General features: G+C 48.7%; 1 protein-coding gene across 1 annotated transcript; it reads left to right on the plus strand.

The window, feature by feature from the left end:
* The first annotated feature begins 68 nt into the window (after positions 1-68).
* On the plus strand, positions 69-26,695 carry SUPT6H (SPT6 homolog, histone chaperone and transcription elongation factor). Its single transcript, XM_059486759.1, has 37 exons — positions 69-265; positions 5,320-5,451; positions 5,901-6,053; positions 6,206-6,276; positions 6,792-6,987; positions 7,672-7,756; positions 8,186-8,459; positions 9,632-9,733; positions 9,981-10,094; positions 10,578-10,667; positions 11,130-11,272; positions 11,897-12,048; positions 12,625-12,723; positions 12,889-13,018; positions 13,120-13,270; positions 13,661-13,815; positions 14,293-14,488; positions 14,693-14,832; positions 14,911-15,028; positions 15,123-15,199; positions 15,328-15,463; positions 15,865-16,002; positions 16,304-16,471; positions 17,096-17,223; positions 18,190-18,397; positions 18,834-18,981; positions 19,614-19,756; positions 20,499-20,639; positions 21,702-21,897; positions 22,031-22,269; positions 22,499-22,612; positions 22,727-22,851; positions 23,298-23,410; positions 23,799-23,876; positions 23,965-24,131; positions 25,329-25,510; positions 25,656-26,695. The coding sequence occupies exons 2-37, from the start codon at positions 5,343-5,345 to the stop codon at positions 25,840-25,842; spliced, it is 5,166 nt and encodes a 1,721-aa protein (XP_059342742.1). The 5' UTR covers positions 69-265; positions 5,320-5,342; the 3' UTR covers positions 25,843-26,695.
* The last annotated feature ends 500 nt before the right edge of the window (positions 26,696-27,195 follow it).

The following is a 27,195-nucleotide window of genomic DNA, read 5'->3' on the forward strand; positions in this document are numbered from 1 at the left end:
CGCAGGAAGCGGAAGCGCGGCCGCTCCGCCCGCCGGGAGGTCGCGGCTCGCCCGCTCCGCCCCCCGCGCTCGCCGCCGCCGCCACCGCCTCCATTTTCCCTCGGCCCCTCGGGTAAGGCCGCGCCGGGCCCGGTGAGGCGGCGGTCAACGGTGGTCCCTTACCGGGGGAAGGGCGAACCCGCGTTTGTCCCGGCCGGGGTGTCACGCCCGAGCCGGCGCCGCGGCGGCTCCGAGCCCCGGTGGAGGCGGCAGGGACGTGCCCGAGGTTGGTGTCGGGCTGCGCCGCGGGCCCGGTGCGGGGTGAAGCGGCGGCGGCGGGCCCGGTGCGGCCCTGTGGGTGGGGCTGGAGCCTCCCGGGGCGGCGGCGGCGGCGGCGGGCAGGGCCCGGGGGAGGCCGGGGCCGGGGAGGCTCCCCCGGGGCCCGGAGGTGCCGCAGCCGCCGCCCCTGCCGCAGCGGGGCAGCGCTGATGCGGAGGGTGGGGAGAGCTGAGGGTGTGAGGCGATGGCGTGGGGAGCATCGAGAGGCTTTTCTCGGAGCGGGGAAAAGGGCCTGACCTTCGTTTCTCGCCGCGCTGGTGGTCCTGGATCTCCCTGCGCTGTGGGTGTGATTCCCGGATCGCTGCTCCGCCGGTGTGATTGCCAGACCTCCGCATTAGGCTTTCCAAACTTCTGTCGAGGTGCTCCCTAAAAAGCCAAGGGCCTGGGAAAGCCCTTTTGGGTTTAATAAATGACTGAAAGATATCAAACCCTTGATTATCGCTCATAGTGGAGTAAGGTTATTGTGGAGATTCATATTCATCCCTGCTGCTTTTTCTTCCTGAATACAATGATGTGGAGAAGGAAGGTTACTCCTAAATTATTTAGGATAACTAAATTCTGAGGAGTTGCAGAGGCCAGATAACACTGGGTGGGAGTGCTAGTGTGGTAAATGAGATATGGCAGAACGTGTAATGAAGGTAACAAACATCACAAAATTGGCTCTACATCAGCTCCTCTTATTCAGGGAAGAGCAGTAGGCGTCTCAACAATTGTTTCTTTTAAAACGACTTCTACACCCCGTTGTAGCCTAAGAGGGATATTTTGAAATTAAAGGAGGAGAGAATGAAATAGAAAACATTGTTATGCTGCTGAGTAAATGGTTGGCAGTTTGTGTCCTGGCAATTTTGGTTAGACTGTCCCAAAAATGGAGCGCTGTAAAACACAGGGGCAGGAGCAGAGCAGGTTTTTGGGCGAGAAAAGCCTTCGTGTCCTCACCTTGGAGGAGAAGCTTGCTGACAGGAGATCTGATCCAGGTGCATGAAGTCATGGGCAGGTCAGAGAAAGCGAGGAGGGAGCATCAGTTTTCTGTTTCTGGCCGGAAATTATGATGCAGCAGGGCTAAAATAAACAGGCGGAAGTGTTCCTTCACACAACGTGCTATTAAATGTGTCACCCTGCCACAGGACGTGCTGCCACCTGATAGCATCGGGGGCGGTGGGACCTGCAGCAGCATCAAAACCAACGCAGCAGGTATGGGAAGTTCCTGAGCTGTGGTGGCTGCCTGGACTTTCCCCATCATTTGTCCCCAGTCATCACTTCCCCCCCGTGTTCCTCCCACTGAGCAGGGTGGGAGTGTCAGGTTCAGATGCAGGCTTCAGAAATCTGCAAAACAGCTGTAAAAGCTAAATATAAAGTGATGTATTGCTGATGTCAGGGCTGGCAGGCCCCAGTGGCCATCAGAAGTCCATGTGGGTACCAAGAAATGCCTGTGAGGAAGAGCTCAGCATTGAGGTGCCTGTGAGGGTAGTTTCTCATGGTGGGAGTGCCTTGCAGTGCTTCACAGGGATGTTTCTGTGAGGTTTATAAGCTTCAAATTAAAATATGCCACAATTATTTTGTCTGAGTTCTGTGGTGGGACATAGCCTGAAGATCATTGCTTAGTTATTGGTGTTAAATCCACACATTCCAGATCAACCATGGCTGGGGTTTTTTTTAAATTTAAGAATACTGATAATTATTTAACTGAGAAATACACTGAGAACTTCAGGGGGTAAAAGAGTGGTGTTATCTTTGCAGTTCATTTGGGTTTTTCCCAGTCAGACATTTGCTGCCAGTCTTGAACTCCTGTGGATGTACTTGGACTGTGCTGAAATTAATTTAATGAGCATTTAATTGACAAAATTAATAGATTTGGCTTCCTTAGGCTCTGCATTTTGAGTCAAGCTCCCCAGCTCTCTTATTCTCACTGAGCTTTCTGAATCCTCTGGTTTGACCCTTTGAAATGTGGCCACGAGGGCTGATGTTCAGTGGTGGCTTTGTCATTGTGGTTCCCTGGATCTGTGTGATCCTAAATGGACTGTGAGTTGAATCATGAAGTGGCAGAGGTTAGAACCATCCCTGCCCAAGCACTCTCCCTCCAAAAAAAACCCCACAAAACAAGTGTTAATGTGGGATTGATGTAGTTTCTTCCATAAAGGATGAGGAGAAGTCAAGGGCTGACTTTGCTGCATCCATGCTGTCCTAAAGCCAAGGTGAGCACCTGGCTTTGTTGGTTTGTGTATTCACACTGCAATCCTGAGGTTGATTGCTGAATAATAAATATATCTTGCTCTGAGGGCACTGCTTGGTTATTCTGTGAACACCACTGAGGTTTCCTGCCTTTGCTGGCATCCCTGTAGCTGGGACAGTGTCAGATGTTTCTGCTTTCTCTCACCCCACACCTGCTCAGGTGAAGCTCTTGAGGGACTTACCTATTCCCAATGTCCATGTTTTCTATTCACACTGGATGTGTGAATGATTTCTGAAATCCTCAGTCTCTCATAAAGCAGCATTTGTTGTACAGGCCCTGCATCACCTCACAGAGTCTGCAGCCAATGTCCATCTTGGTCCTGCCCTGATCAGAACTCAATGGTCCCAGTGAAAAGGTGCTTGTGGACTCTGGGTCAGTGCCACTGTGCCCTTGAGCTGAGCAAAGTGCAGACACTCCTAATCAGAACAGCTGTGCTGGCCCAGCACTCCTTGGTCCAGAGTCTTTAAACCCTCCTCAGGTCTCTCCCTGTGTGACCACACCAAATTCCACCTCTGCCCACTTCCCTGGCTTGTGTTGTCTCAAATTAAGTCCTCCTGGCACAGAGGGTGGGAAAGACACCTTTAATCAATATCTGATTTAATATATTGCATCTCTTTTCCATGCTAAGTGACATCCCTGCTGTCCTGAGGTGAATTTTGCTGGAGCTGAAAATACCTGGGTTTGTGGGTGGTTGGCTCATGTGGAACCTGCTTGGCTGGATCATTAAATAAGATGGTTTTCTCAAGTTCTGTTTGTTCCCCATGTCCAGACAAATTTAAATTGACATGGAGTAAAATTGCCAGAAAATTTTAGAGCAAGTGATGAGGAAGAAAGTTGGAATCGTGAGTTAAATTCTTCACTGACAGAGAATGGTGAAATTGGATGTGGTGCTTTGACAAGGTGGGTTTGTGTATTGATCATGGGCAGGAGATAAACGAGGTTATTAGACTTGGAAATGCTCTAGGAAAAGCCACTCAGCCTGCAGGTTTGTGTATGTTAATACACCGTGGTGAATACCTGGAGGAGGAGGATTGGTGAGAAAGTGTGAAGTTGGCAGAATATTCATACACAGGCTGGTAAACATAATCTCTGTTTCTGTATTATGTGTACTCACATGATTCATCAGGAACACACATTAACACATCAGTGCTGCCCTCTGAGGTGCTATTTCTGAGAGGGATGCTTAAATACAAGTATTTAACTTCTGAAGTGTCCTCTTGAGGATGGGGATCCCACACTGAACCAGAGCAGCCACGTCCTGGCTGGATGCAGAGCAGTAGCCTTGGCCTGCTGTGATTTCTGCTTGTCTGGAGCATCCTGCTCAGGAGTTGGCCACAGCCACATAATCTGCAGCCAGGGAGTATGAGCTGCTCTCTCCACTCATGTCTGAGATCTGGCAGAGGTCTTCCCCTCATCTTTGTTGTGGGTTTTCTTTAATGAGATATGGATGACACGTTCCTTCGGAGCTGCTCGTATTTTAAGACTTAAAAGATCATCCAAGATCAGCCTTGGGCCTTTTAACTCTAACTGAGCACTAAGTGCCTGTTTTTCTCCAAGTTGTTGTGTTTGTGCAGCAGATGTGTGGATCTTGGGGCAGAACAAGAAATCTGCACACAAGAAGTGTCATGGCAAAGCCTTGATCAGGTTGTCCTGTATGGGACTGATTTCCTTCAGTGGGGAAATGATTATGGGAATGTTTTAAAGCGTATTTGTTTAGGTAGCATTCCCTGCCATATGGAATTTTTTTTCTCATCTTTTTTTCCTCTGTTGTTTTTGCGTGTTTGTGTATTGAATTACATCAGATGTAATTTAAGATGGAGGTTTTGGCTTTAGATCTGACACCTCTGAACTGCTTTTTGTACTGTTCCTTCCCAAAGGCCTGTACTTCTTCCTGGGCTGGCATTTTCATCCTCTCAGCCATTTGAGGAGTTCATTTGGTTTTCCTCATAGCTGACTCTTGTAAGGCTCAGTTGTTTTGATGTATGTAAAAGGGAGATTAAAAAAAAACTTCCTTTGAAAATTTCAAAAATGTCAATGAGTTTGTTACCACCAGAAGTGGAAGGCTCAAAGAAACAGAACTTGGCAAACACTCTTCTTCATGCCAAGCTTGATTTATGTTGTGTCCAGAAACCCCAGTTGGGAAAAGCATCAAACAAAAGGTTCTGGATATAAAAAACACTCTGGTTTTGTAGTTTTCTTGTTGCTTCCTCAACTCTGGATGGAGGCTTCTGACATGGAACATCCTGGCTGTGGTCTGGTTTGTGGGCAGCCACAAATTCCCTGCCCCAGCCCAGGACCCCCAGACCCCTCCCCAGTTTGCTCTGGGGGCTCTGCAGAGTCACTTACAGATGGTGCTTGTGGCTCAGTCAAGGCCCTTTGCAGAGTCACCCTGGCTTCATTAACTGAGTGAGAATTAATCATATGAAGATCCTAATTAGCTGGGCTGTGTGCCTGACCCTGTGCAGCATCAGTGGGAGGGCGTGGGTGGGCTGGAGGCTCTGGCTGTGAGCACGTTCAGCCTCAGGAGCCATGAGTGCTGCTGTGCCAGCTCTGCCCTCCTCACCCAGACACGGGCTGGCAGGAGCTCCTGGCTGCTGCCTAATCTCTGGTGACAGGGATGTCCAGGCAAGGTGGACACTGGGTAATTCAGGGCCTCTGTAGATAATTTGAAGCCCTTCTTGCTTTAGCTGCCTTCTCTCCAAAACCTGAAGGGGGAAGTGCTTGTGTTCTGCTTGCTCAGCTGATGCCAGGCATGTTTCCTCTTTCCCCAGCTGCTGTGTGAGAGGTTGCAGCCATGTCTGACTTTGTGGAGAGCGAAGCAGAGGAGTCAGAGGAGGAGTACAACCAGGATGGGGAGGTTGTACCCAGAGTAACCAAGAAGTTTGTGGAGGAAGATGAGGATGGTGAGTTTGCTGAATTGTTGGTGTTCATTGCTGTCCTCTTCAACATTCTGTGGCTCTGCAGATGGAGCAATAACTGTGCTATAACAGCAGGGCCATCTGTAGTCAATAATCTCAGCTGTTTGAGTGCTTCCCTTCCTCCAAGTGCTCCAAGTGATATTTATAATTGGCAATAAAAATACACAGCTTCACCCTCTGGGACTTGCAGTCGCACAGTTTGATAGTAAATGGTAAAAGCAGAGGAATTCTCCCAGTGTGACCACTCCACCTGTTCCCTCTGCAGAGAGAGCACGAGACAAGAAGTGGGGATCTGGCAGGAGCAGCTGGCTGGGTTCTGTGTCAGTGAATTGTTCAGTTCAAACTCTGTGTGGATGGTGTGGAGGAAGATGCTGCTTGCACAGGTCCCAGTGGATAACCAGTAAGTGTCTAACACGTGCTGCTCTTCATCCCAGATGAGGAAGAGGAGGAGCTGAACCTCGATGATCAGGATGAGCAGGGGAACCTGAAAGGATTCATTAACGATGATGACGATGAGGAAGAGGAGGAGGAAGCCAGTGACTCTGGAGACTCCGAGGATGACGTTGGCCACAAAAAGAGAAAGCGCAGTGAGTTTTGTGATGGTTGTTACTAGCAGGGCACGGGGTAATGCTGGCAGAGAGCACCCTCTGCCCTGGTCTGTGTGAGCTGTACCCTTTTGGGTGAGTGCATTTCCAGATTAGCAAAGGGAGAGTGTAACTTTGCTCTGCTTCTTCTCCAGCTTTTGATGACCGCCTGGAGGATGATGACTTTGACCTCATTGAAGAAAACTTGGGTGTTAAAGTCAAAAGAGTGAGTTGTGTTCCCATGATGCTGTTAATGGTGTGGGGTGTTTTAACACAGGGGAGGGTGGGCTCCAGCCTGGCATGAGCAGACAGTGCCTCACATCAGTCTCTGCCCTCTTGGAAAGGGAGAGCTGAGTGCTTGAAGGAAGCAGGATCTATCCCTGCCCAAGTGATTGGGACCTGGCTTCCCAGAGTTTGCAAAACACTTTTTTCTGGTGCCTAAAGTCTGCTGTGCTCCTCCCTTTCCACCTCTTCAGGACAGTCTCATCTTCCATCCCTGTGTGGTGCTAACCTCAAGGTCAGCACAGGCTGTTATGGGCTCTAAAGCTCTTTCTGAAACATTAGAGTCACATCAACCAGACCAGCACTGGTGGTGACAGCATGCAAGTGACACAGCTCCCAAGGGGGTGGCTCCTCTCCCCTGTGTGCCTGTGCTCCCTCCTGCTCCCTCCCAGGTGCCTGCAGAGGAAGTGCAGTGCTGAGCCAGGGCTTGTGAGCACTAATGAGGAATTGTCCTTGCAGCAAAAATTCAGGCGAGTGCGAAAAATGTCTGATGATGAGGATGATGAGGCAGAAGATTATGGAAAGGAAGAACACGAGAAAGAAGCCATTGCTGAAGAAATCTTTCAGGATGGTGAAGGCGAGGAAGGAGGGGAAGCTGTGGAAGCTCCTGTTGCTCCACAGGAAGAGGAAGAGGAGGAGGAGGAAGATGAATCTGGTGAGTGTGGATGGTCAATTACATCCAGTGTTTGTCCTAGGATTAAAGCACAGGAATAAAATTCAGTTTCTCTGAACTAGAAGTATCCAAAAGGCTGTGATCCTGTCATGGTGAAGCTCTTGTTGTTCTGATTAGTGCAGTCCTTAGAATTAAACGTTTCTGGGTGACAGATTTGGTTTGTCTGTCTGAACCACTTTGTGCAGTAGCACATTATATGTGCTGAGGTCTTGAACACCTCCCCTAAGCTGCCTCAAAAATTAAAGTGCTTCAGAGGAAGGCACTCAAGGCACTGTTTAGTACCTCATAGCACAGTGCATGCCTGCCCTACCTCTCTTCAGCATCAGCCTCTCACTGCTGCTACATTACCCAAAAAGTTTCAAGAATTCTTTCTACTGTCCAAAGCAACCAGGCCTTTCCTGACTGTATTTTCAGTGCGCTGAGCTGCAACTCAGATGGCTTTGCCTGCAAGCTTGCCTGGAAGTTTGTTCCAGCTTGTTACTGTGGTTCAGGCTCCTGGACTGTGTGAGATTGCTGTAGGAGATGCTGTGGGGAGCTGGGCAGTCTGACAGGCAGCAGCAGCCTATGTCTGTGGTGGAGGCTCATAGTTGCACTGGCTGAGCTTTGTCAGAGGTACCAGTTCTGTATCTGAGTTCCCTGACCACTGAATTATTTGTCAATGTCCAGACATTGATGACTTCATTGTGGATGATGATGGACAACCTCTGAAGAAGCCAAAATGGAGAAAGAAGCTTCCAGGATACACAGATGCGTAAGTATTGATTGGAAGTTGGCCTGGAGCCTTGAAAATAGTGCTCAACTTATTTGGATCTTGCAACTGCAGAGTGATTCAGCTTGTGGTTGGGTACTGCTGGTCTTTTTCCCAGAAGAAACCTGGTAAATTTAGACACAGAGCTTTTAGTGTGTGATTTCTGAAATGTGTGGCTCCTTCCTTTTTTACCTTTTTCCCCTGGATTTTTTTTAAAGGGATACCAAAACCGGGCCCTTAAGAGACATATTTACAGTAAAGATCAGAGTTAAAACTCCAATCATGGAGTACTTGTCCATGATTTTTTAGCCTTGGGTGTAAAACTAAAGCTTAGACTTTGTGTTGCTGTCAAGATATTCTGTGAACTGTTCTGTGCACTGTGGGGCTGAGCAACAAGGTTTGTTTTGTAATTTTTTTTTTTTTGCTTTCCAGTGCTTTGCAGGAAGCCCAGGAAATCTTTGGTGTGGACTTTGACTATGATGAGTTTGAGAAGTACAACGAGTACGACGAGGAGATGGAGGAGGAGTACGAGTACGAGGATGAGGAGGCGGAAGGGGAGACGCGCGTGCGGCCCAAGAAGGCGGCCAAGAAACGCGTCAGCCGCCGCAGCATCTTCGAGATGTACGAGCCCAGTGAGCTGGAGAGCAGCCACCTCACGGACCAGGACAACGAGATCCGCATGACAGACATGCCTGAGAGGTTCCAGGTGAGGCAGAAAAGCGTTTTGGCTCCCAGGCTTGGACCTGCAGGCTGGCAAGCTGCTGGATGGATTTTAGAATATCTTTTTCCCCACTTTGAGGACCTTACCTGTCAAATGTACAGGTTAAAACTGCATGCAGAAGTATCAGTGATGTGGGAGCTGTTGTACCTGTGTGAATATGGGTTTAGCTCCAGTCACAGCTTCTCTCTGGCCACTGGGTGCCAGTGTTGCACTGCTGAAGTGCAGGGCTTGGGCTCTGCTGAGATGGCTTTGTGCTGAGTGATGTTAGGAATCCCTCGAGCTGGATATATGGAGAGCAAGGTGCAGTGCCAGAGGAGACATGGGAAGGTTTCTAGCTTACCTGTATGCCAGCCAACACATAACTGCTGTAACCAGCTTTACTCAAGGTGATGAAGCTTACACTGCTCTCAGTACAAGGTACTGTTTGTGCTGTGTGGAATCCTTCTGGTGTCTCATGTTTTTGTCTTAATTTTACACTATATTCAGATTTCACTGAAAAATCCATCTCCCTTTAGTGTATATTAGTGTAATTCTGTGCAGAGGTTTATTACCCTTCTCTGTGAAATGGGATGTGTGAAGCTGCCAGTTTTCCAAAGGAATTTTTTCCCATGCCAGTCTGTGCCATGGAAGGAAAGGCTGTTTGGATGGTGGCTGTAGGTGACCTGTTCACGCATATTGTCACCTTCATGGATGTCAGTGGTGATTAGAGTAGCACCTTTGAAAGAGAAGTGGCTGAGACTGAGTGCCCAGAGAGGCTTTGGAGCTCCTTTAACTTTTGTTACTCTGTGGCTGCAGCAATGAAAGTGGTAGCAAGGCACAGATAGATTGGAGCAGAGGATTTAACTGCAGAAAATTTGGGTGTCTGGTGGGAAGTGGAGATATCCTCACTTGATTTTCACAGCAGACTTTGCACCATTGCAGGCCTTTCCACAAGCCTTTGACAGGACTGTAGCTGCCTTTATCTAGTGTAAAGCTGATGCAGTTTCCTGTGTGCTCAGAAGGTGCAGACATTGAAGTGATATCCTTGGCACCCCGTAGGTGGGGGTCCCCAGAGGTAACCTGTAACTCAAAACAATAATTTCCAGGCTTCTTGGAAACATGGCAGTGCAAGCCCTGGTGTTGCTCGTGCCTGTGCTCATGGTGTTGTCTCTTCCCAGCTGAGATCCATCCCAGTGAAGAGTGCTGAAGATGATGAGCTGGAGGAAGAAGCTGACTGGATTTATAGGAATGCCTTTGCAACGCCCACCATCTCCTTGCAGGTAAAGGACTGTGCCTGGGGCTTGTTCCAGGGCTCTGCTGATAGGAATGTGGTGCCTAGTCCCACCTTCATTTCTGGTTTTGAGCAGGTCATTTGACGTGTGTGTGTCTTCATTTTTGCATCCACAAAACAGAGGAAAAAGGAACAAAAAAAGCTGAAAGAGCCACAATTTCTCAGCCTTAACCTGGGGCTGCTCTTTTAGGGGTTCAGCTCAGGAGCAGAGTGAACACAATGTGTTTCCTTTTCAGGAAACTTCTGACTACCTTGACCGTGGACAAGCCAGCAGCTTCGGCCGCAAGGGGCCCAGCACCATCCAGAAGATTAAAGAAGCCCTGAATTTCATGAGAAATCAGCATTTTGAGGTAATTTGCAACTTTTCGTCATTACCAAGGTCTGTCTCCTTTTCCTGACAGGTTTAGCATGGCTGCTGGAAACATTTAGGGTACACAGAAGGGGCTGAAATACCATCCCTGGTTGTCTCTCCTGTGATGAAATGATGCTCCATTGGGAACTACAACTCATTTTATGTGAGCTGTGGAAATGCAGGTTTTTAAGGCCTATTTGACAGAGCTGCTGTCATTAATTTTCCCTGATTGTGGACAATTTGAGGCTGAATGAGGTGGGGGAATTTCTCTTGAGCCTTGGTTGATCCATCCAGTCTGTTCTCTGAGGTGTTCCCTGATGTTGCAGAAGTTTTTTGGCCTATGTGATGTATTCTTTGGTGGAGTAAGAGCTGCCTCATTAGTTTGTGGTCCCACATGGAGCAGAAGCTCTGTCTGGACTCCTGGCTGCCAGTAACAGCCCAGTCCCCTGCTCAGGGCTGACGAGTCTCATTTCTGCCCCAGGTCCCCTTCATTGCCTTCTACAGAAAGGAGTATGTGGAGCCAGAGCTGCACATCAACGACCTGTGGAGGGTCTGGCAGTGGGATGAGAAGGTGAGAAATATTTTCATTTCTGCTCTTCCCATCAACGTTTGTCCTCCTACTTAGCCTGATACTTTCAGCAGTTTGTTTTGGCCATGTTTGGGGTTTTTACCTGGGGTTTTTTTTTTGCATTTTTGCTGTTGTATGGTGGTAAAAGGATATCTGACAAAATAGGATTCCAAAAAATCCTCCTCCTTCACAGAGTTCCTATTGTGTAGTGACATTTCCTGCCAGCAGTGCAGGTTGCTTCTCTGCTATCAGATCCAAACATGAATTTTGTTTTTTTTGTATTATTATAATACATCTGTGAGATGAAACCTGCCACATGTCACATTTGGCTTTGGCTGTGGATGAAGATTTTAATGATCATTTTGAGATGACAAATATCCCAAATATCCCTGTTTGGGAAGGGAGGAGAGAAGGTAACACCCTGCAGTGGGGTGTTTCACTGGAATTCTTTTGCTTCTGTATCAGTGGACCCAGCTGAAGATCCGCAAGCAGAACCTGACTCGACTGTTTGAGAAGATGCAGGCCTACCAGTATGAGCAGATCTCTGCTGACCCAGACAAGCCCTTGGCTGATGGAATAAGGGCCCTGGATACTACTGACATGGAGAGGTAGGGTGCCAGGACTTGTATATTCATTCCAAAATGAGTTAAAATGTCCATTGACTTCCCCAAACAGCACAGGCACTCTGGCCACTGTGGTTATTCATTGTTGTGGTGTTATGGGTCTTAGGACGAGGTGAGAGATGAGAATTGACTTCAAGTTCTTAGAAGGTTGATTTATTATTTTATGATATATATTATATTAAAGGAAAATTATATACTAAAACTATACTAAAGAAAGAGAGAGGAGACATCAGAAAGCTAGACAAGAAAGAATAATAAAATCTTGTGACAGACTCAGAGAGTCCGACACAGCTGGCTGTGATTAGTCATTAATTAAAAACAATTCACACACTGAGCAAATAATTCTCCAAATTACATTCCAGAAGAATTAAACATAGAGAAGCTGAAGCTTTCTAGCTTCCCGGGAGAAGAAATCCTGGCCAAGAAATTTTTCAGAAAATATGACAATAACAGGCCACTGCAGAGCACCCACAAAGCCAATAATGAGAAATACTTAAAATTCTTTTGTGAGATGAATCCAAGGGCTCTTCCTCTGCCTGACCTGAGTCAGAGCAGGTTCCTTGAGTGTTCTGAGCTGCAGGCAGGGTGTAACATGCTGGTTTTGTGTAGGCTGAAGGACGTGCAGTCCATGGACGAGCTGAAGGACGTGTACAATCACTTCCTGCTGTACTATGGCAGAGACATCCCCAAGATGCAGAATGCTGCCAAGGCCGCTCGCAAAAAGCAAAAGCGGATCCGGGAGGATGGTGAAGAAGAGGAAGGTTTGTCTCCCCACATTTGATAGCTTTCCTCCTTGTGGGCTGCTTGAAAATGCTGGTTTGAAAGAATAGGAAGAAAGTAGTGAAATGTACAATGCATCTCTGCTGGTCATTCTGTCTCAAGTTAGTTCCAGGTCTTTAAGGCACCTTTTAAAATGTTCAAGGTTTACCACACAAGGTGCTTTCCAAATGCACAATGCATTTTTGGTAATCATTCTGTCTCAAGTTAGTTCCAGGTATTCAGGCACCTTTAAGGCACCTTTGAAAATGTTCAAGGTTTACCACACAAGGTGCTTTCCAGTGGAATATGAATGCCACCCCTTGTGGCAGGGGTGGCATCAGCAAACTTGATGTGTGTTCTAATGTGCAACCCAGAGATACTCCTATTAAAACTGCAAGAGTGACACTGAAGATAGTTCTTTTCCAACCCTGAATAATTTTAAGGCCACTGTTACCTTTGAGATGCCTTTGTGGGATTTAGGGGCTCTGTTGCACAGTGTAGGTTGTGTTTAATCTCTTTATTGTGCTTCTGACACGCTCCAGCTGTCTGGATGCCTCTCTAATGTGTCCTTCCTGCAGGTGAAGGGGAGGATGCAGAGGATGATGAGCAGAAGGGGCCTGAGCTGAAGCAGGCTTCCCGAAGGGATATGTACACCATCTGCCAGGCAGCTGGGCTGGGTAAGGCTCTGCTCTGTCCTGCTGAGCCTGCAGTGGCCTGGCCCACATGCTCTGCAGGGTGCTGTGACTCACCTGTGGAAGGAAGACTGGTGATTTTGCTCACTATTAGCCACAATATCTGTGTCCTCATTGCTTTTTGTTTGGTTTTTTTTTTTCTTTCACCAGATGGCTTGGCTAAGAAATTTGGTCTGACACCTGAGCAGTTTGGAGAGAATCTCCGAGACAGTTACCAGCGTCACGAGACAGAGCAGTTCCCTGCAGAGCCCCTGGAGCTGGCCAAGGATTATGTGTGTAGGTCAGTGTGGGGGGGTCTCTGTGGGGTTACTGTGGATGTAACACAAGTGAGAGGATCTGAGGACGTTCTTCTAAGGCTTCATGTTGCCTTTTTGCCTGCAGTCAATTCCCAAGCCCAGAAGCAGTGCTGGAAGGAGCTCGGTACATGGTGGCTTTGCAGATCGCCAGGGAGCCCCTGGTCAGACAGGTCCTGAGACAAACTTTCCAGGAACGAGCTAAAATCAACATTACACCAACCAAAAAGGGGAAGAAGGTAAGGAAGAGAGCTCTGACTCTGTGGGTCAGTTCAGGGAAGGATCCAAATAACACACAAATGCTTGTTCTCCCATGTCAGTGGCAACTCTGAATAAATCTCAGAGCAACACTGAGCCGGGCTGTTGCTCAGCCCAGCTCAGCAGTGTGCTGCATTTTTAGTCTCAGCATTTTACCAGATGAGATGTTGCCTTCAGTTATTGAAACAATCTCTGTTTCTCTGGGACTGGGAAGCAATTCCACTGTGTCCTGGTGGGGAAGGAAATGCAGACTGTCAGGCATAGGGCTGAGGGGGTATTGAATAAAAACCATTGTCTGCTGTGGCATAGACAGAAGGGTCTTTCTTCATGAATGGCCTGTGTGCATGCTGACTGTCTCTCCTCTTTCCCAGGATATTGATGAAGCCCACTATGCCTATTCTTTTAAATACATGAAGAACAAGCCTGTGAAGGAGCTGAGAGATGACCAGTTCCTGAAAATGAGCCTGGCAGAGGATGAGGCACTGCTCACCATAGATATCAGCATTGACATGAAGGGAGTGGAGGGGTGAGTTCCTCCTGGCTCTGCCATTTCTTACTTGGCAGAGCTCATTCATGCAGTGCTCTTTGAGCACCTCTGTAACCCAAATTACTTCTGAAAGTCATGGCCTGGTAGTTTCCTGCACCTCAAAGTCAAGCAGCCTCTCAGGGTCTTGCTTTTTTTGTCACCTTGTTGAGAACTTCAGCAGACATCTGTCTTAATCACTTGAAAGCAAACTCTGAAACCTTGGAATTTTTGCAGATGATGTTTGTTTCCCAACCAGCTTAGTTCCTTCCTGCACATCTGAGTGGCCACACTGTGCAATATGGCTGTGATCTGTGATAGCATCTCTTCAGCAGCTAAAGCAGCATTGGATGGGAGGGTTGGCTCTTCCTTAATTTTTCCAAACAGCTACCTGAGTCTGAGGTGTGCAGGAATCTGCCAGTGATGGGTCCATGCAGGTGTCTGGAGCCTTTCTGTATCTCCTCTTCTCCTTTCCTGCAGTTATGGCAGTGACCAGACATACTTTGAGGAAATCAAGCAGTTCTATTACCGGGACGAGTTCAGTCACCAGGTGCAGGAGTGGAATCGGCAGCGCACCATGGCCATCGAGCGCTCCCTCAACCAGTTCCTCTACGTGCAGATGGCCAAAGAATTAAAGAACAAGCTCTTAGTGGAGGCCAAGGAGTATGTCCTCAAGGTGAGATGAGGCACAGCAGGACTTACAGACACTGGCAGCCTTGCAGTGTTCTGGGGATGGCTGCTGACAGCTCATACACAAGTTCTTGGGGAGGAGAAAGAGGCAGGGATTGAGTCTGGTTCAACTTCTCCTCCAGAGGAGGGTTATGCCAGGCCCCTGCAGTGGATTTTCTCACTCCTCTTTGTCCTTTCTCTGCTCTCCCAGGCTTGCAGCCGCAAACTTTACAACTGGCTGAAGGTTGCTGCATACAGGCCAGACCAGCAGGTGGAGGAAGATGATGATTTCATGGATGAGAACCAAGGGAAGGGGATCCGGGTGCTGGGCATTGCCTTTTCATCAGCCAGGTAGGAGGGAGGGAATGCTGTCTGCATGCATGTCCAGCTTTAGCAGTCCTCCATGTCTGAGTGATCTCTGTTTGACAGGGACCACCCTGTGTTTTGTGCCCTCGTTAATGGAGAGGGTGAGGTGACAGATTTCCTCCGACTGCCACATTTCACAAAGAGAAGGAATGCCTGGCGTGAGGAGGAGAGGGAAAAGAAGGTGAGCCTTGGTGCAGCTGTCACTGAGAGGAATCTAGGTAGCTCAGAACAGAAACCCTCTAGCTTTCTACTCTGATTTTCTACTTTCTTTCCAGGCCCAGGATATTGAAACATTGAAAAAATTCCTCCTGAACAAGAAGCCTCATGTGGTGACAATTGCAGGCGAGAACAGGTCAGTCTTTGTGCTGCTTCCACTTGCCAGTCTCTCTGCAGTCCTTTCCTTGTGCCTGTCTACATTTCACTGTTTCTAGGACCCAGCTCTATGCTCTCCCCTCAATCCCCTTGGTTGTGTCTCCCTAGAGATGCTCAGATGCTGATGGAGGATGTAAAGAGAATTGTTCATGAGCTGGACCAAGGGCAGCAGCTGTCCTCAATCGGAGTGGAGCTGGTGGACAATGAACTGGCCATCCTCTACATGAACAGCAAGAAGTCTGAGGTGAACCTTCTGCTACTCCCTCAGTCCCTCCCTTAGTCTGTTGCTCATTCATGCTGTGTCATCCTCTATTTGTTGTGCTGGCCTTGCATCATCCTCTGTCTCATATGATCCATCTGGACTGTCACGTACTGATGTTTGGATCAAGGCAAAACATCTTAGGCTTCCCTGAAGAGATCATCACCAGCAGATGCACAAAGTGGATATTGATGTAGTTGGAAATTAGTGAGATGGTTCCATTACTAATTGCATAAGAGCTCCTGGGACCCTTTGACCTCAGCTTTCTTTGCCATGAGCACCAAGTGCTTCCTTGCTGCAGTCCCTGTCTGATGTGTCTTTGCTGCTTGTGGTGCAAAGTGTGGAAGCCCCACGAGGGTTTTCCCTGGTTCTGTGTCCTGTTGCAGAATGAATTCCGGGATTACCCCCCTCTGCTGCGCCAGGCCGTGTCCCTCGCTCGCCGCATCCAGGACCCCCTCATCGAGTTTGCCCAGGTCTGCAGCTCTGATGAGGATATTCTCTGCCTGAAACTCCACCCTCTGCAGGTAAATTTTCCTTGGGCTAAAATGATCCTTCTCTGCAAGAGAAAGCAGCCTGTGAGGGTTTGCTTTCAAAGAAAAGGTTTCCAGGTTAAACTTGTGCAAGTTCTGCCTGTTCTGTGCCATATTCAGGCTACACAGCACCTTCCTTTTTTTTTATTGCTTCTTTCTCATCAGCCTTTAGGCTGTTCTCAGGGGTAGCTGAGGTGCTACACAGCTCCTGGGTGCCAGTGTGTTGTGTTTGGCTCGTGGCAGAGGGCTGCACAGAGCCATCTTTTGCAGGGCTAACACTTCTTGTCTCTGCCAGGAGCACGTGGTGAAGGAGGAGCTGCTGAACGCGCTCTACTGCGAATTCATCAACCGCGTGAACGAGGTGGGGGTGGATGTGAACAGGGCCATTGCTCACCCCCACAGCCAGGCTCTGCTGCAGTACGTGTGTGGCCTGGGACCACGCAAAGGCACTCACCTGCTGAAGGTAAGGATTCATTCTGGGCCTGCCTGCAAAAGCAGCACATCACCAGCTGGCAGCTCTGTTGATGTGTTTTTACCTCGCTGTGCCTTGCCCCGAAGCTACCACGTGGACTTGTGTCCTTGAGAAACACAAACAGCTCAGCAGATCCATCAATCCCAGCCAGCTCCCAAACCCACAGGAATGGATGTGCTGTCAGAGTGTCAAGACACCTCCACAGTGTAGAAAACACGAGGCAGGAAGCCAAAGCTTTTCCTGAGAGTTGGAGCCGTGATGATGTGGAATCATCATCTCTCACACAATGTTGAGACACTGGCAGGGAGCAACAGCTTAAGAGCTGTGATGAGCGTGTGTCAGATGCTTTAAACACTGCAGTGTGAATCCTGTGCTTTTTTTCCCAGACAGAAACAATTTGGGTTGGAAGGGACCTTAAAGATCATCTAATTCCAACCCCTGGCCATGGCCACAGACATCTTCCACTAATGCAGGTTATTCAGAGCCCCATCCAGCCTGGCCTTGAACAATTCCAGGGATAGGAATTCCACAACCTCAGTGAGCAATGTTATGTTTGAATAGCAGGGTTTATACTCTTGCCTCTCTCAAGGCTTACATTCTTGCCTCTCTCTGCAGATCTTAAAACAAAACAACACCCGTCTGGAGAACAGGACCCAGCTGGTTACAATGTGTCACATGGGACCCAAAGTGTTTATCAACTGTGCTGGCTTCATCAAAATTGACACAGCATCACTGGGTGATAGGTGGGTATTGGGTTGTATTTGATGTTCTGTGGGATCAGTGTAAGTGACAGGGTGGCACAGTGACCTTCCCTGAGTCAGTGTTCCCTAGAGTTTCTGTGTGGCCCCTCTGACTTTAGGCCAAGTTCAGGTATTGCTGGTTGTTAATCTGATTCTTACAGGCAGCTAAACTTGCACAGCAGCAGTGTGTACTGCAGAAAATTAATTATATGGCTTGTTCTGGTGTGAGGGACTCTTTGTGGTCAAGAGGAACTAGACTAAAACCAATTGTTCCCTAAAATAGTTGTCATGGAGTCATCAGTAACCCATAGGCACTTCAGCTTAATTTCTGTCTGGTCCTTTCAACAGTATTTTATTTTTCTAAAGTTTCAAACTTGAAAAATAACTCAGCAATTTGGCTTCCTCTTAAACCAGTAGTAGTACTGGGAAGTATATAGAGCATTAAGTTACTGGTAACTGCACAAGAGATGTTTTGAGGACAGCTGTAGCCTTGTGTCTGGCTAGATACATGATTTCTTCAGGGTTTTTTGCCCTTGTAAAGCAATATGAGAAAGAACACCTGGCTGAATCCCTACACTGAGTGATCCAACACTCCTAGATCCCTTGATTCTTGCAGGATACAAATCCCAGAGATGCTGAGGGTAAAGTGTAGCCCATCCAAACAGCTCATTGGCAACACTGAGTTTGTGTGAGGAGAGAAACTGGAGGGAGCTGTGTGCTCATAGAGCAGCTGTGGTGTGCAGGGATCAAATCCACCCAGCATCCAAAATACCTGGCTGTGTTTTTGGAGGTGCAGACTGGAGTTTGCCAGGTCTTGCCTTGGCTCCTGTTGGTTTAGCAATGAATAATTCAGTGTCCTTTTTGGAGTGCTTTGTTCCATGGAGGGCAGCAGTGCTGCTCAACAATGTGCTTGATCACTGAGCTGCAGGAACAGCTCAGAGCCTGATCTGAACATTGGTTTTGTTTCAGCACTGATTCCTACATTGAAGTCTTAGATGGCTCTAGGGTCCATCCTGAAACCTATGAATGGGCCAGGAAAATGGCAGTGGATGCCCTGGAATACGATGAGTCAGCTGAGGATGCAAATCCTGCAGGAGCTCTGGAGGAGATCCTGGAAAACCCCGAGCGCCTGAAAGACCTGGATCTCGATGCCTTTGCTGAAGAACTGGAAAGACAGGTGCACTGGGGGTTCCTGGTGCTGAGAAACAGAGGGGGAGCTCTGCTGCCCAGCTGAGATTCTCATGTTTTATAGCTTTATCCTTTTTGGGAGCTGGGCATTAGCTGTGCTGTTGTAAAATGTATAAATGGCCACAATGAGCAGTCAGAGTCTGACAATGGCATGCAGTAAATGCTTGCAGAAAGTACACTTGGGGCAGGGAACAGTAATTAACCATTTAAGCTCTTCTCCCTGATTTTTTTTCTAAATATGTTTGTCCTTTTGACCTCCTTAACATCCTGTGACTGAGTTTCACCATTTGTTGGTACCTGCTGCATTCCCCTTTTTAAAATTTGCTGTTTCATAAGTTGCTTGGGTTCTTCCAACACTTACACTGGATTTCCTACTGACCTTCTTCCTGCTGCTCATGCCTTTACAATCTCTGAATCCCCCACAGGGCTATGGTGACAAGCACATCACTTTGTATGACATCCGAGCTGAGCTAAGCTGCAGATACAAGGATCTGAGAACCCCGTACCGCTCTCCCAACACAGAGGAGGTCTTCAATATGCTGACCAAAGAAACTCCAGAGACATTTTACATAGGTACAGCCCTGTTCACATCCCTGCTTTCTGTCCTCCTGAGTTGACACAGGATGTGTGAAGGTGGGGCAGAGGGATCTTAGTGAGTGTGTGTGTTGGTGTTCACAGGGGTCTGAGGATGAGGCAAGAGATGAGGATCTGACTCCATGTTTCAGAAGGCTTGATTTATTATTTTATGGTATATATTATATTAAAACTATACTAAAAGGATAGAAGAAAGGATTTCATCAGAAGGCTAGCTAAGAATAGAAAAAGAATGAATAGCAAAGGCTTGTGACTGACCGAGACAGTCTGGACAACTGGACTGTGATTGGCCATTAATTAGAAACAGCTACGTGAGACCAATCACAGATGCACCTGTTGCATTCCACAGCAGCAGATAATTATTGTTTACATTTTGTTCCTGAGGCCTCTCAGCTTCTCAGGAGGAAAAATCCTAAGGAAAGAATTTTTCATAAAAGATGTCTGTGACAAGCGTGATGCTGGGACAGTGCTGTGGTGGAGTGTGAAGCAGTTTTTCAAGTACTTGTGTGACCTCCTAACACCTTCATGCACGGATAACAACCTTAGATGCAGGGAACTGCCCAGCTCTGCAGATTTTCATTCTTTTCTTCCCCTCTCCCATCACCCCACAGGTAAAATGATCATCTGCAATGTGACTGGGATTGCCCACAGGCGCCCACAGGGAGAGAGCTACGACCAGGCGATACGGAATGATGAAACTGGCCTTTGGCAGTGCCCCTTCTGCCAGCAGGACAACTTCCCAGAGCTCAGTGAGGTGGGGCTGCTTCTCCTGCCTTTCTCAGGGGGCTGCTATCACCAGGAGTGTTGTGTAGGGTTTTTGGGAGACAAGGAATCAGAGCCAGGATTGTGTCTGCAGTGCCCCAGGATCCCAACCTGATGTGGCCTTTGGCTGTAAATAAAATCTGTTGCACTTCTGACTAATTGCTTCAGTATAGATTTGACAGGTCTTTTATGGCTGCATTGTGGCTTTTAGAGTGAAATGGACCTGGGGCTAAGCTGACCAGTTCTTTGCAGACACATAAAGCATTCTTGTTTGTGGTCTGGGATCGTGTTTTATGCAGAGAAAAATTGCCTGTGACACTGAGAACAGAAGGCTCTGCCACCTTCTCAATTTTAAGAACTTATCTGGACTACCTGCTGCTTAATGCAGCTGTACTTTAGGTCCCTTCTAAACACTGAATTCCAGCCTGGGTAATCCGTGACTTTAAACCCCTATAGTGTTCATTAGAGACCAGCCCTGGCTACAGGCTAGTGTTCAGGGTCTAAAAATGTTCTGACCTTCCTGGTTGCAATGTCCCATAAGCTGAGCAGAACTGGAGGAGGAAGATTGCATTACTGGGTAGCATTTGTTGAAGTCTTCTGTCCCCTGCCCTTCCACAAGTCTCTGCTGGCTGCACCACTTTGCTGACACAGCTTTTGGACTTGTTTTGAGTATGAACTGCTGGGGCTATTTTGTTTCCATGCTGAATGATTTATTTGCTTTTGCCTTGCTCAAGGTTTGGAACCATTTTGACAGCGGTTCCTGCCCAGGTCAGGCCATTGGAGTGAAGACACGTCTGGATAATGGCGTTGCTGGCTTCATCCCAACAAAATTTCTTAGTGACAAGGTGGTCAAGAGGCCAGAAGAAAGAGTGAAGGTATGAAAGCAGTGGATTTTCACATTCCCAGTGAGAGCTGGAAGAGCCTGGAGCCAATACCAAAGACTCAGAGTTTGGTTAATAACACTGTTCTTAAATGACTTTTCCGACCTTATTTTCATGTAAGGACTTTAAGTCAGCAGGAAGTTCAGGTTCTGGTTAGTGTCCTTGTCCCACAGTGCAAATCTCCCTTGGCAGCTGGTGGGACCCTGTTAATCAGTTAACACGTTGTGCTGCAGGAGGATTTATTGTTGTCTGGCTGGAGTCTGGGTTTAGGAGACCAGAAGGCATTCTAATGCAGAGCTGCCCTTTGTTTCTGGCTTTCTAAAGAGTTCACTGAACTGCTTTTGGACAATCATTTTCCCTCTTACAGCTTTTTCTTCCTTCTCCATTAATTTGTAGAGGTTATCAGAGTTACTGGTCCTGCTCAGGACAGAGTTCTTAAAGAAATGGAGTAACACCTTTTTATCACATAATAAAATAGTGGTTTAACATCTTTGCTGTCTTTTGGGGTCCTCAGCAGGCCATGCAGGTGATGGATAATCCTGTAAGCTCAGAGGTCTTAGCATTTCTTTAAAGAGTTATTAATTAACTTCATCATGGTTAATTGAACTAAGACATTGCTGTTTTTGTGGGGGGATTTTCTGCCTCACAATTTATTAGAGCAGTCCTTCGGGTGTCTGCTTTGGAGCATACATGACTGCTTTCTTACACATCTTGAAGTCCAGTTTTGCTGCTCCCATTGTGAAAGATATTTGAAATACAAAAGGTGATTGTCCTCACCCTCCAGACATGCAGTTTTCTATGTGATGGGTAATAGGTAACAGATGTGCTGGAGAGCTGCCCATTTTTCTCTCAGTCTCTTTGATTCCGGTAATTTTTGGGATCAGTTGACTTCCAGTTTGTGTAGAAAGATCACTTTTAAAGGTTGTATCAGTCTGAAGTGGCTGAGGTGATTTGTATCTCCTCAGTGCCAGCAGGATCCCACATGGATTGTTCTGTAGCTCAGGGATTCTGGTGTATCAGCCAAACCTGCTGCTCACCCTGGCACCTCCTCTGCAGGTGGGAATGACCGTGCACTGCCGCATCATGAAGATTGACATTGAGAAGTTCAGTGCAGACCTGACCTGCAGGACCTCAGACCTGATGGACAAGAACAATGAGTGGAAACTGCCCAAAGACACCTACTACGACTTCGACTCCGAGGCAGCGGACCACAAACAGGAAGAAGACATGAAAAGAAAGCAGCAGAGGACAAGTGAGTTCTCTTCACTTCTCTCTCCCTTGTAATTCCAGCCTCCCCAGGCTGCTCCAGGACAATCAGCACAATTAGGTACAGTTGCATTAAAGCAGTTCCTCTTGGAAGGCTGAAGGTTCCCTTTGTTCCCCAGCGTACATCAAGAGGGTAATTGCTCACCCATCATTCCACAACATCAGCTTCAAGCAAGCAGAGAAGATGATGGAGACCATGGACCAAGGGGATGTGATCATCCGGCCCAGCAGCAAAGGGGAGAACCACCTGACTGTCACCTGGAAGGTCAACGATGGCATCTACCAGCACGTGGATGTCCGGGAGGAGGGCAAGGAGAATGCCTTCAGCCTGGGCTCCATGCTCTGGATCAACACAGAGGTAAAACCTGCAGAGCACACCTGGGAAAGGGAATGATTTATTTTATAAGTTGACACAGCCCTTCTGTCCTTGCAGCTGCTTTTACACTCTTGTCTTTTCACGCTCTTCCAATACATTATCTGGATCCTTAGACAATACTTGTCTCTTTTTTTTTTTCCCTCAAGCCTTGCTGTGCAGAGTGTATGACCAAATACACCCTAAATACCTCTTTAAATGTGTTTGTTCAAAGGAGTTTGAAGACCTGGATGAAATTGTTGCTCGTTATGTCCAGCCAATGGCTTCTTTTGCCAGAGACCTATTGAACCACAAATACTATCAGGACTGCAATGGTGGAGACAAGAAGGTGAGACAATCCCAGGATGTGGTAACTGCTTAGGAGGATATCCATGGGCTCTGTGTGCTGCTGAAAATGTGGGCTCCCCTGGAGCATTTATCTTCTTTTTTTTTCTCTAATTAGAAGCTGGAAGAGCTGCTGATAAAGACCAAGAAAGAGAAGCCAACATTTATTCCATATTTTATTAGTGCCTGTAAAGACCTACCTGGTAAATTCCTCTTAGGATATCAGCCTCGAGGCAAACCAAGGTAAGTGAGAGGCAAGCCCACCTTCTGCACTGAGTACTCCCAGTAACAAACCTCAGCTGACTGCTGTCAGTTTTTCTTCCAGCTCTGTCAAAATCCCTGTAAATCACGCCTCCTCTTTGCCAGGATCTGGCCTCCTGACAGTGGAGGACCCAATTCTAGCAGTAAATCTCACCCAGGAGATTCCCATGTTTCTTAACCATCTGGCTGCCACGAGCAACACTGCCCTGTACTGTGGGAGTGTAGGCAGGGAGGGATGGGTTTTTCATGGAAAAGCAGATTTTTCATGGAAGGGCAGGGTAGTTTGAAGCAATTGTTTAAAGATAAAGTGCCTTGGGTGGATCTATCTGTTCATTACCAGGCTGTGGTTGTAGTCCATGCCTGTTCTGAGTGTGACCTGTCAGTGAGTGGCTGGCACATGATGTCTCATGCTGTCCCTGCTGTCCCAGGATAGAGTATGTGACAGTGACACCGGAGGGATTCCGCTACCGGGGCCAAGTCTTCCCTACTGTGAATGGACTTTTCCGTTGGTTTAAGGATCATTATCAGGACCCTGTCCCAGGTGAGCACCCTGAAACTTCAGTGCCTCAACTGTTTGTTTATCACACAATAGCAGGGGCAGTTATTAAAGGACAGTTCCATCTTCCTTGTTCCAGAAATGTGTCCTAGGATTTTTCTGTGTGTGGGAAGTTTCTGAGCAATGCTTGAAATGCTTGGCTCCATGCACCAACCCACTGAGAGCTCTCCTGAGAGTTAATCTTTCATCAAGTGGGCTGTGCAGCAAAGTCTGGACCAGTCCCTTTCCTCTCCTTTGTCTCCCCCACCATACAATCCAGCCTACACCATTCCCTGGTAGCAAACCATCATGCCAGAACAACTTCACATCCTGAGTTTCAGACCAATGGCTGCTCCTCCAGGAGAATTAATCAACCTCTTGGTGTTTTACACAGGTATCACCCCCAGCAGCAGCAGTCGGACCAGGACTCCAGCCTCCATTAATGCTACTCCAGCCAACATCAACCTGGCAGGTCAGTGCAGGCCATTCCCAGTTGGGACTGGGACCTGAGCTTTTCCTCCAGGCTCCACTTTTCCTAATGCAGCGTGTCTCCCTTGCAGACCTGACACGTGCAGTGAATGCTCTGCCACAGAACATGACCTCCCAGATGTTCAGTGCCATTGCTGCTGTGACAGGCCAGGGACAGAACCCAAATGCCACCCCAGCACAGTGGGGCTCCAGCCAGTACGGCTACGGGGGCAGCGGCGGCGGCAGCAGCGCGTACCACGTAGGTGTCACTTCCATTTCTGCTGACTTCTCCTTGCTGCTAAAACCACTGGGAGCCCAAGGAATCCCTCACCGCCTGGTGTCCCCAAGTCCTGGTTTTGTTCCCATGGTGCTGCACAGGCTGGATTCTTGAACCAGGTTTCCTTTTGCCTCCCGTGACTGGAGGAATGAGGCACGTAACACAGCCCTGCTCTGGGGGGAGTTGGAGCAAGGAGCAAACTGCTCTGGCCCCCAAGGAATGTGGCAGGGTGGAGAGGGGGGATCCAGCCGTGAGGGCACACAGCCTTCTGATTGTGCCCCTGGATTGGCAACGTGAGCTGCCAGTGGAGGAGATTAGCTGGGGAGGTATGCGCTGAGTGTGCAGGGCTTTTCAGCTCAGTGCTAATCTCTGAGCTGCACCAGAGGAACACCTCAGCCTGACCCAACGCCCAGGGGCTCTGCAAGGGAGCAAGATGGAATTGGGCAGCTTTGGCTCATGGTGATGCCTTTCTTGATGTGTGCCTGCTCCCAGCCCACTCTGCAAGCTCCCAGCTGGCACGAAGGCAAATTCCAGCTGCAGGAGGACTGAGGAGCCTGGGTGCAAAAAACACACGCAGGGTGCAAAAAACACACCCAGCTGCTGCACCCAAAGAAGAGATGCTGCAAGACAAGGCTTGCAGAGAGGAGTGATCCTCCTTTAGAGCACCTTGGGAGGCTTTCAGGAAGTTTGGCACAGTAAATGCTGAGCTGGGGATAGGCAGGGACTGTGGATAACTCGATGTATTAATCATCAAAACGTCTGAAAAAAAAAGGGAGGTGAAGTCCGGGGAGCAAAGACACTAAGATCTTCATGGGACAAGAAGCCAGCTGGCTTGGGTTGTGGGAGGGAGCCATCCTGGGAGCTGCTGCACCTTCTCTGCAGCCTGCAGAGGTAGAATTTATCTGTTCTTTGTGCCTGCTGCAGGATGTCATTGCTGCTGGCTTGCCCCAAATGCCTCTGGTGACCCTTGCCTTTGCTTGGCTCCAGCATCTCCCCTTGGGCTGAGCAAGGAGGGCAGGCTGTGCTGGCCTAGCTCTCAGGGGAGCAGATGTGCTGTGCTCAGCAGGGCTGGGGGCATGCACAGTGAGGGTGGGCACCCTCCTGGGTGGGCAGGGCAGTGCAGGACCCCCCCAGCCTGGCAGGGTCCACCCCCTGACAGCTTCTGCTCTCTCTCCACAGGTGTTCACAACTCCAGCACAGCAGCCAGTGGCCACCCCTCTGATGACCCCCAGCTACTCCTACACTACTCCCAGCCAGCCCATCACCACGCCCCAGTACCAGCTGCAGGCCAACACCACACCCCAGTCCACCCAGTCCCAGTCGCAGCCCTCATCCAGCTCCAGGCAGAGGCAGCAGCCAAAGTGAGTAGCTCTGAGTGCTCCCATCCCTGTCCTGTCTCCATTGCTTTCCTTGGTTTTGTGGAAGCAGCATGATGGGGAGGGAGAGAGGGAGGGAGGGCAGGGAAGTTTGTTTGTCACATCTCACGTTGTCCCCGTGTCCTTGCAGGACCAACACCCACGCTGCCATCGACTGGGGCAAGATGGCCGAGCAGTGGCTGCAGGAGAAGGAGGCTGAGCGGAGGAAACAGAAGCAGAGGTTGACCCCTCGCCCTTCTCCCAGCCCCATGATCGAGAGCACGCCCATGTCCATCGCCGGGGACGCCACGCCTCTCCTGGATGAGATGGATCGATAGGACCTGACACCCGACACCTCCGCTCCCCGCTCTCCCAGCCAGGGGGAAGGAGAGGGAACAATAGGAAGCGACTTCCCTTAGACACATAACTCCTGTTTTATACGCCGTGGGATGGTGGGAAATGACTCTTGGTGATGTGCACCTGAGCGAGAGAATAGACTTGGCAGGGCTGGTTTAAAAATATATACTATATATAAGAAAAATATATCATAGAAAGGAACACTGCATCGGCCTCTGCGTTCTAGGCTCCGATTTTGAGGCACCTTTGGGAACTTAGCAGAGCAGACGTGAGGTCAAAGGAGTCTGTCCTTGTACATGCACAGCGCTCTGCTTTCACCCCAAAGACTGGGAAGCAAATGGAGCTGGAAGTGCAGTGCCCTGGAGTGAGCCTGTTTCCTTTGGATCCTCCCAAACCCTGACTGTCACCTCCCCTCGTCCCGGGGCCACAAAGCAGAGTCGTGGGGGTTGTGACAAACGACCCAGAGTTCTCACCAAGTTCCTGTTGTTGTTTGCTCCATGTTTTCATGCGTGACAGGCTCAGCAGAGCCTGTGCCAACCCCAGCTGTGTCTGGAGGGGTCCAGCACAGCAGCTCGGGGTCTTGCTGGAGATGCAGCTGTTGTACCAAAGGCTTGCTCTCTCCTCTGGCTTCTTTTGGAACAATATTTATTTAGTTTTGATTATTTTTTTTTTAATCAGACTGCGAAATAAAGCGCCAGCCTGTGGCAGCTTCCCCAGGCAGACACGTGGGATAAAGCAGCACGGAGCAGCCCGGAGTGCATGGCCTCCTCCTCTGTACCCCCTTCCCTGCCCAGCTGTAACCAAGAGGGGTGAATAAATAGAGTTTTTACTGAATGCTAGCTCAGAGGTTTTCTGCCTGCACCCTGCCCTTCCCTTAGGATTTGCTCAGAGCAGAGTTGCTTGGTGGAAGTGGATGCTCCTCCTGCCTTTGTTGCTTGGTGTTGCCTTCTGTGTGTTGCAAGTTTCACGGAGAAGCTGATTTCTGTTGTTAACAAATAAGGTTTTGTTATGGATGCACCGCATGGAGACATCACACTGACATCGGGGGCACCTCCCTGTGGCTGTGGGATAGGGAGAGACACCGGGAGAGGGATAAAGTGGATAAAGGAGCAGCCCAGTGTGGGATTGCCCACATAGGAGAGACATTTCTGAGAGGGAAAGTTCCTGCTGCACACACTCTCCCCTCTCCTGCTTTATTAGTAGGGATTTTCTATGGAAGCAGAGTCTTTGTTCCTTCCCAGTGCTCCTGGTCAGCCTCCTTTGCTAGGAAATGAGCAGGAACAGCAGATCTTAGGAAACAAAGCTCTTCTTTGCATGTAAATGCTCCTGAAGAA

The sequence above is a fragment of the Ammospiza nelsoni genome, chromosome 21, assembly GCF_027579445.1.
Source record: "Ammospiza nelsoni isolate bAmmNel1 chromosome 21, bAmmNel1.pri, whole genome shotgun sequence".
In the NCBI taxonomy this organism is placed as follows: domain Eukaryota; kingdom Metazoa; phylum Chordata; class Aves; order Passeriformes; family Passerellidae; genus Ammospiza; species Ammospiza nelsoni.

Coding starts and splice junctions, on each gene's coding strand:
- SUPT6H (XM_059486759.1), top strand. CDS start 5,343: ATGTCTGACTTTGTGGAGAGCGAAGCAGAGGAGTCAGAGGAGGAGTAC. Junction 15,464..15,864: donor TGAACAGCAAGAAGTCTGAG/GTGAACCTTCTG, acceptor GTCCTGTTGCAG/AATGAATTCCGGGATTACCC. Junction 19,757..20,498: donor ACTTCCCAGAGCTCAGTGAG/GTGGGGCTGCTT, acceptor GCCTTGCTCAAG/GTTTGGAACCATTTTGACAG.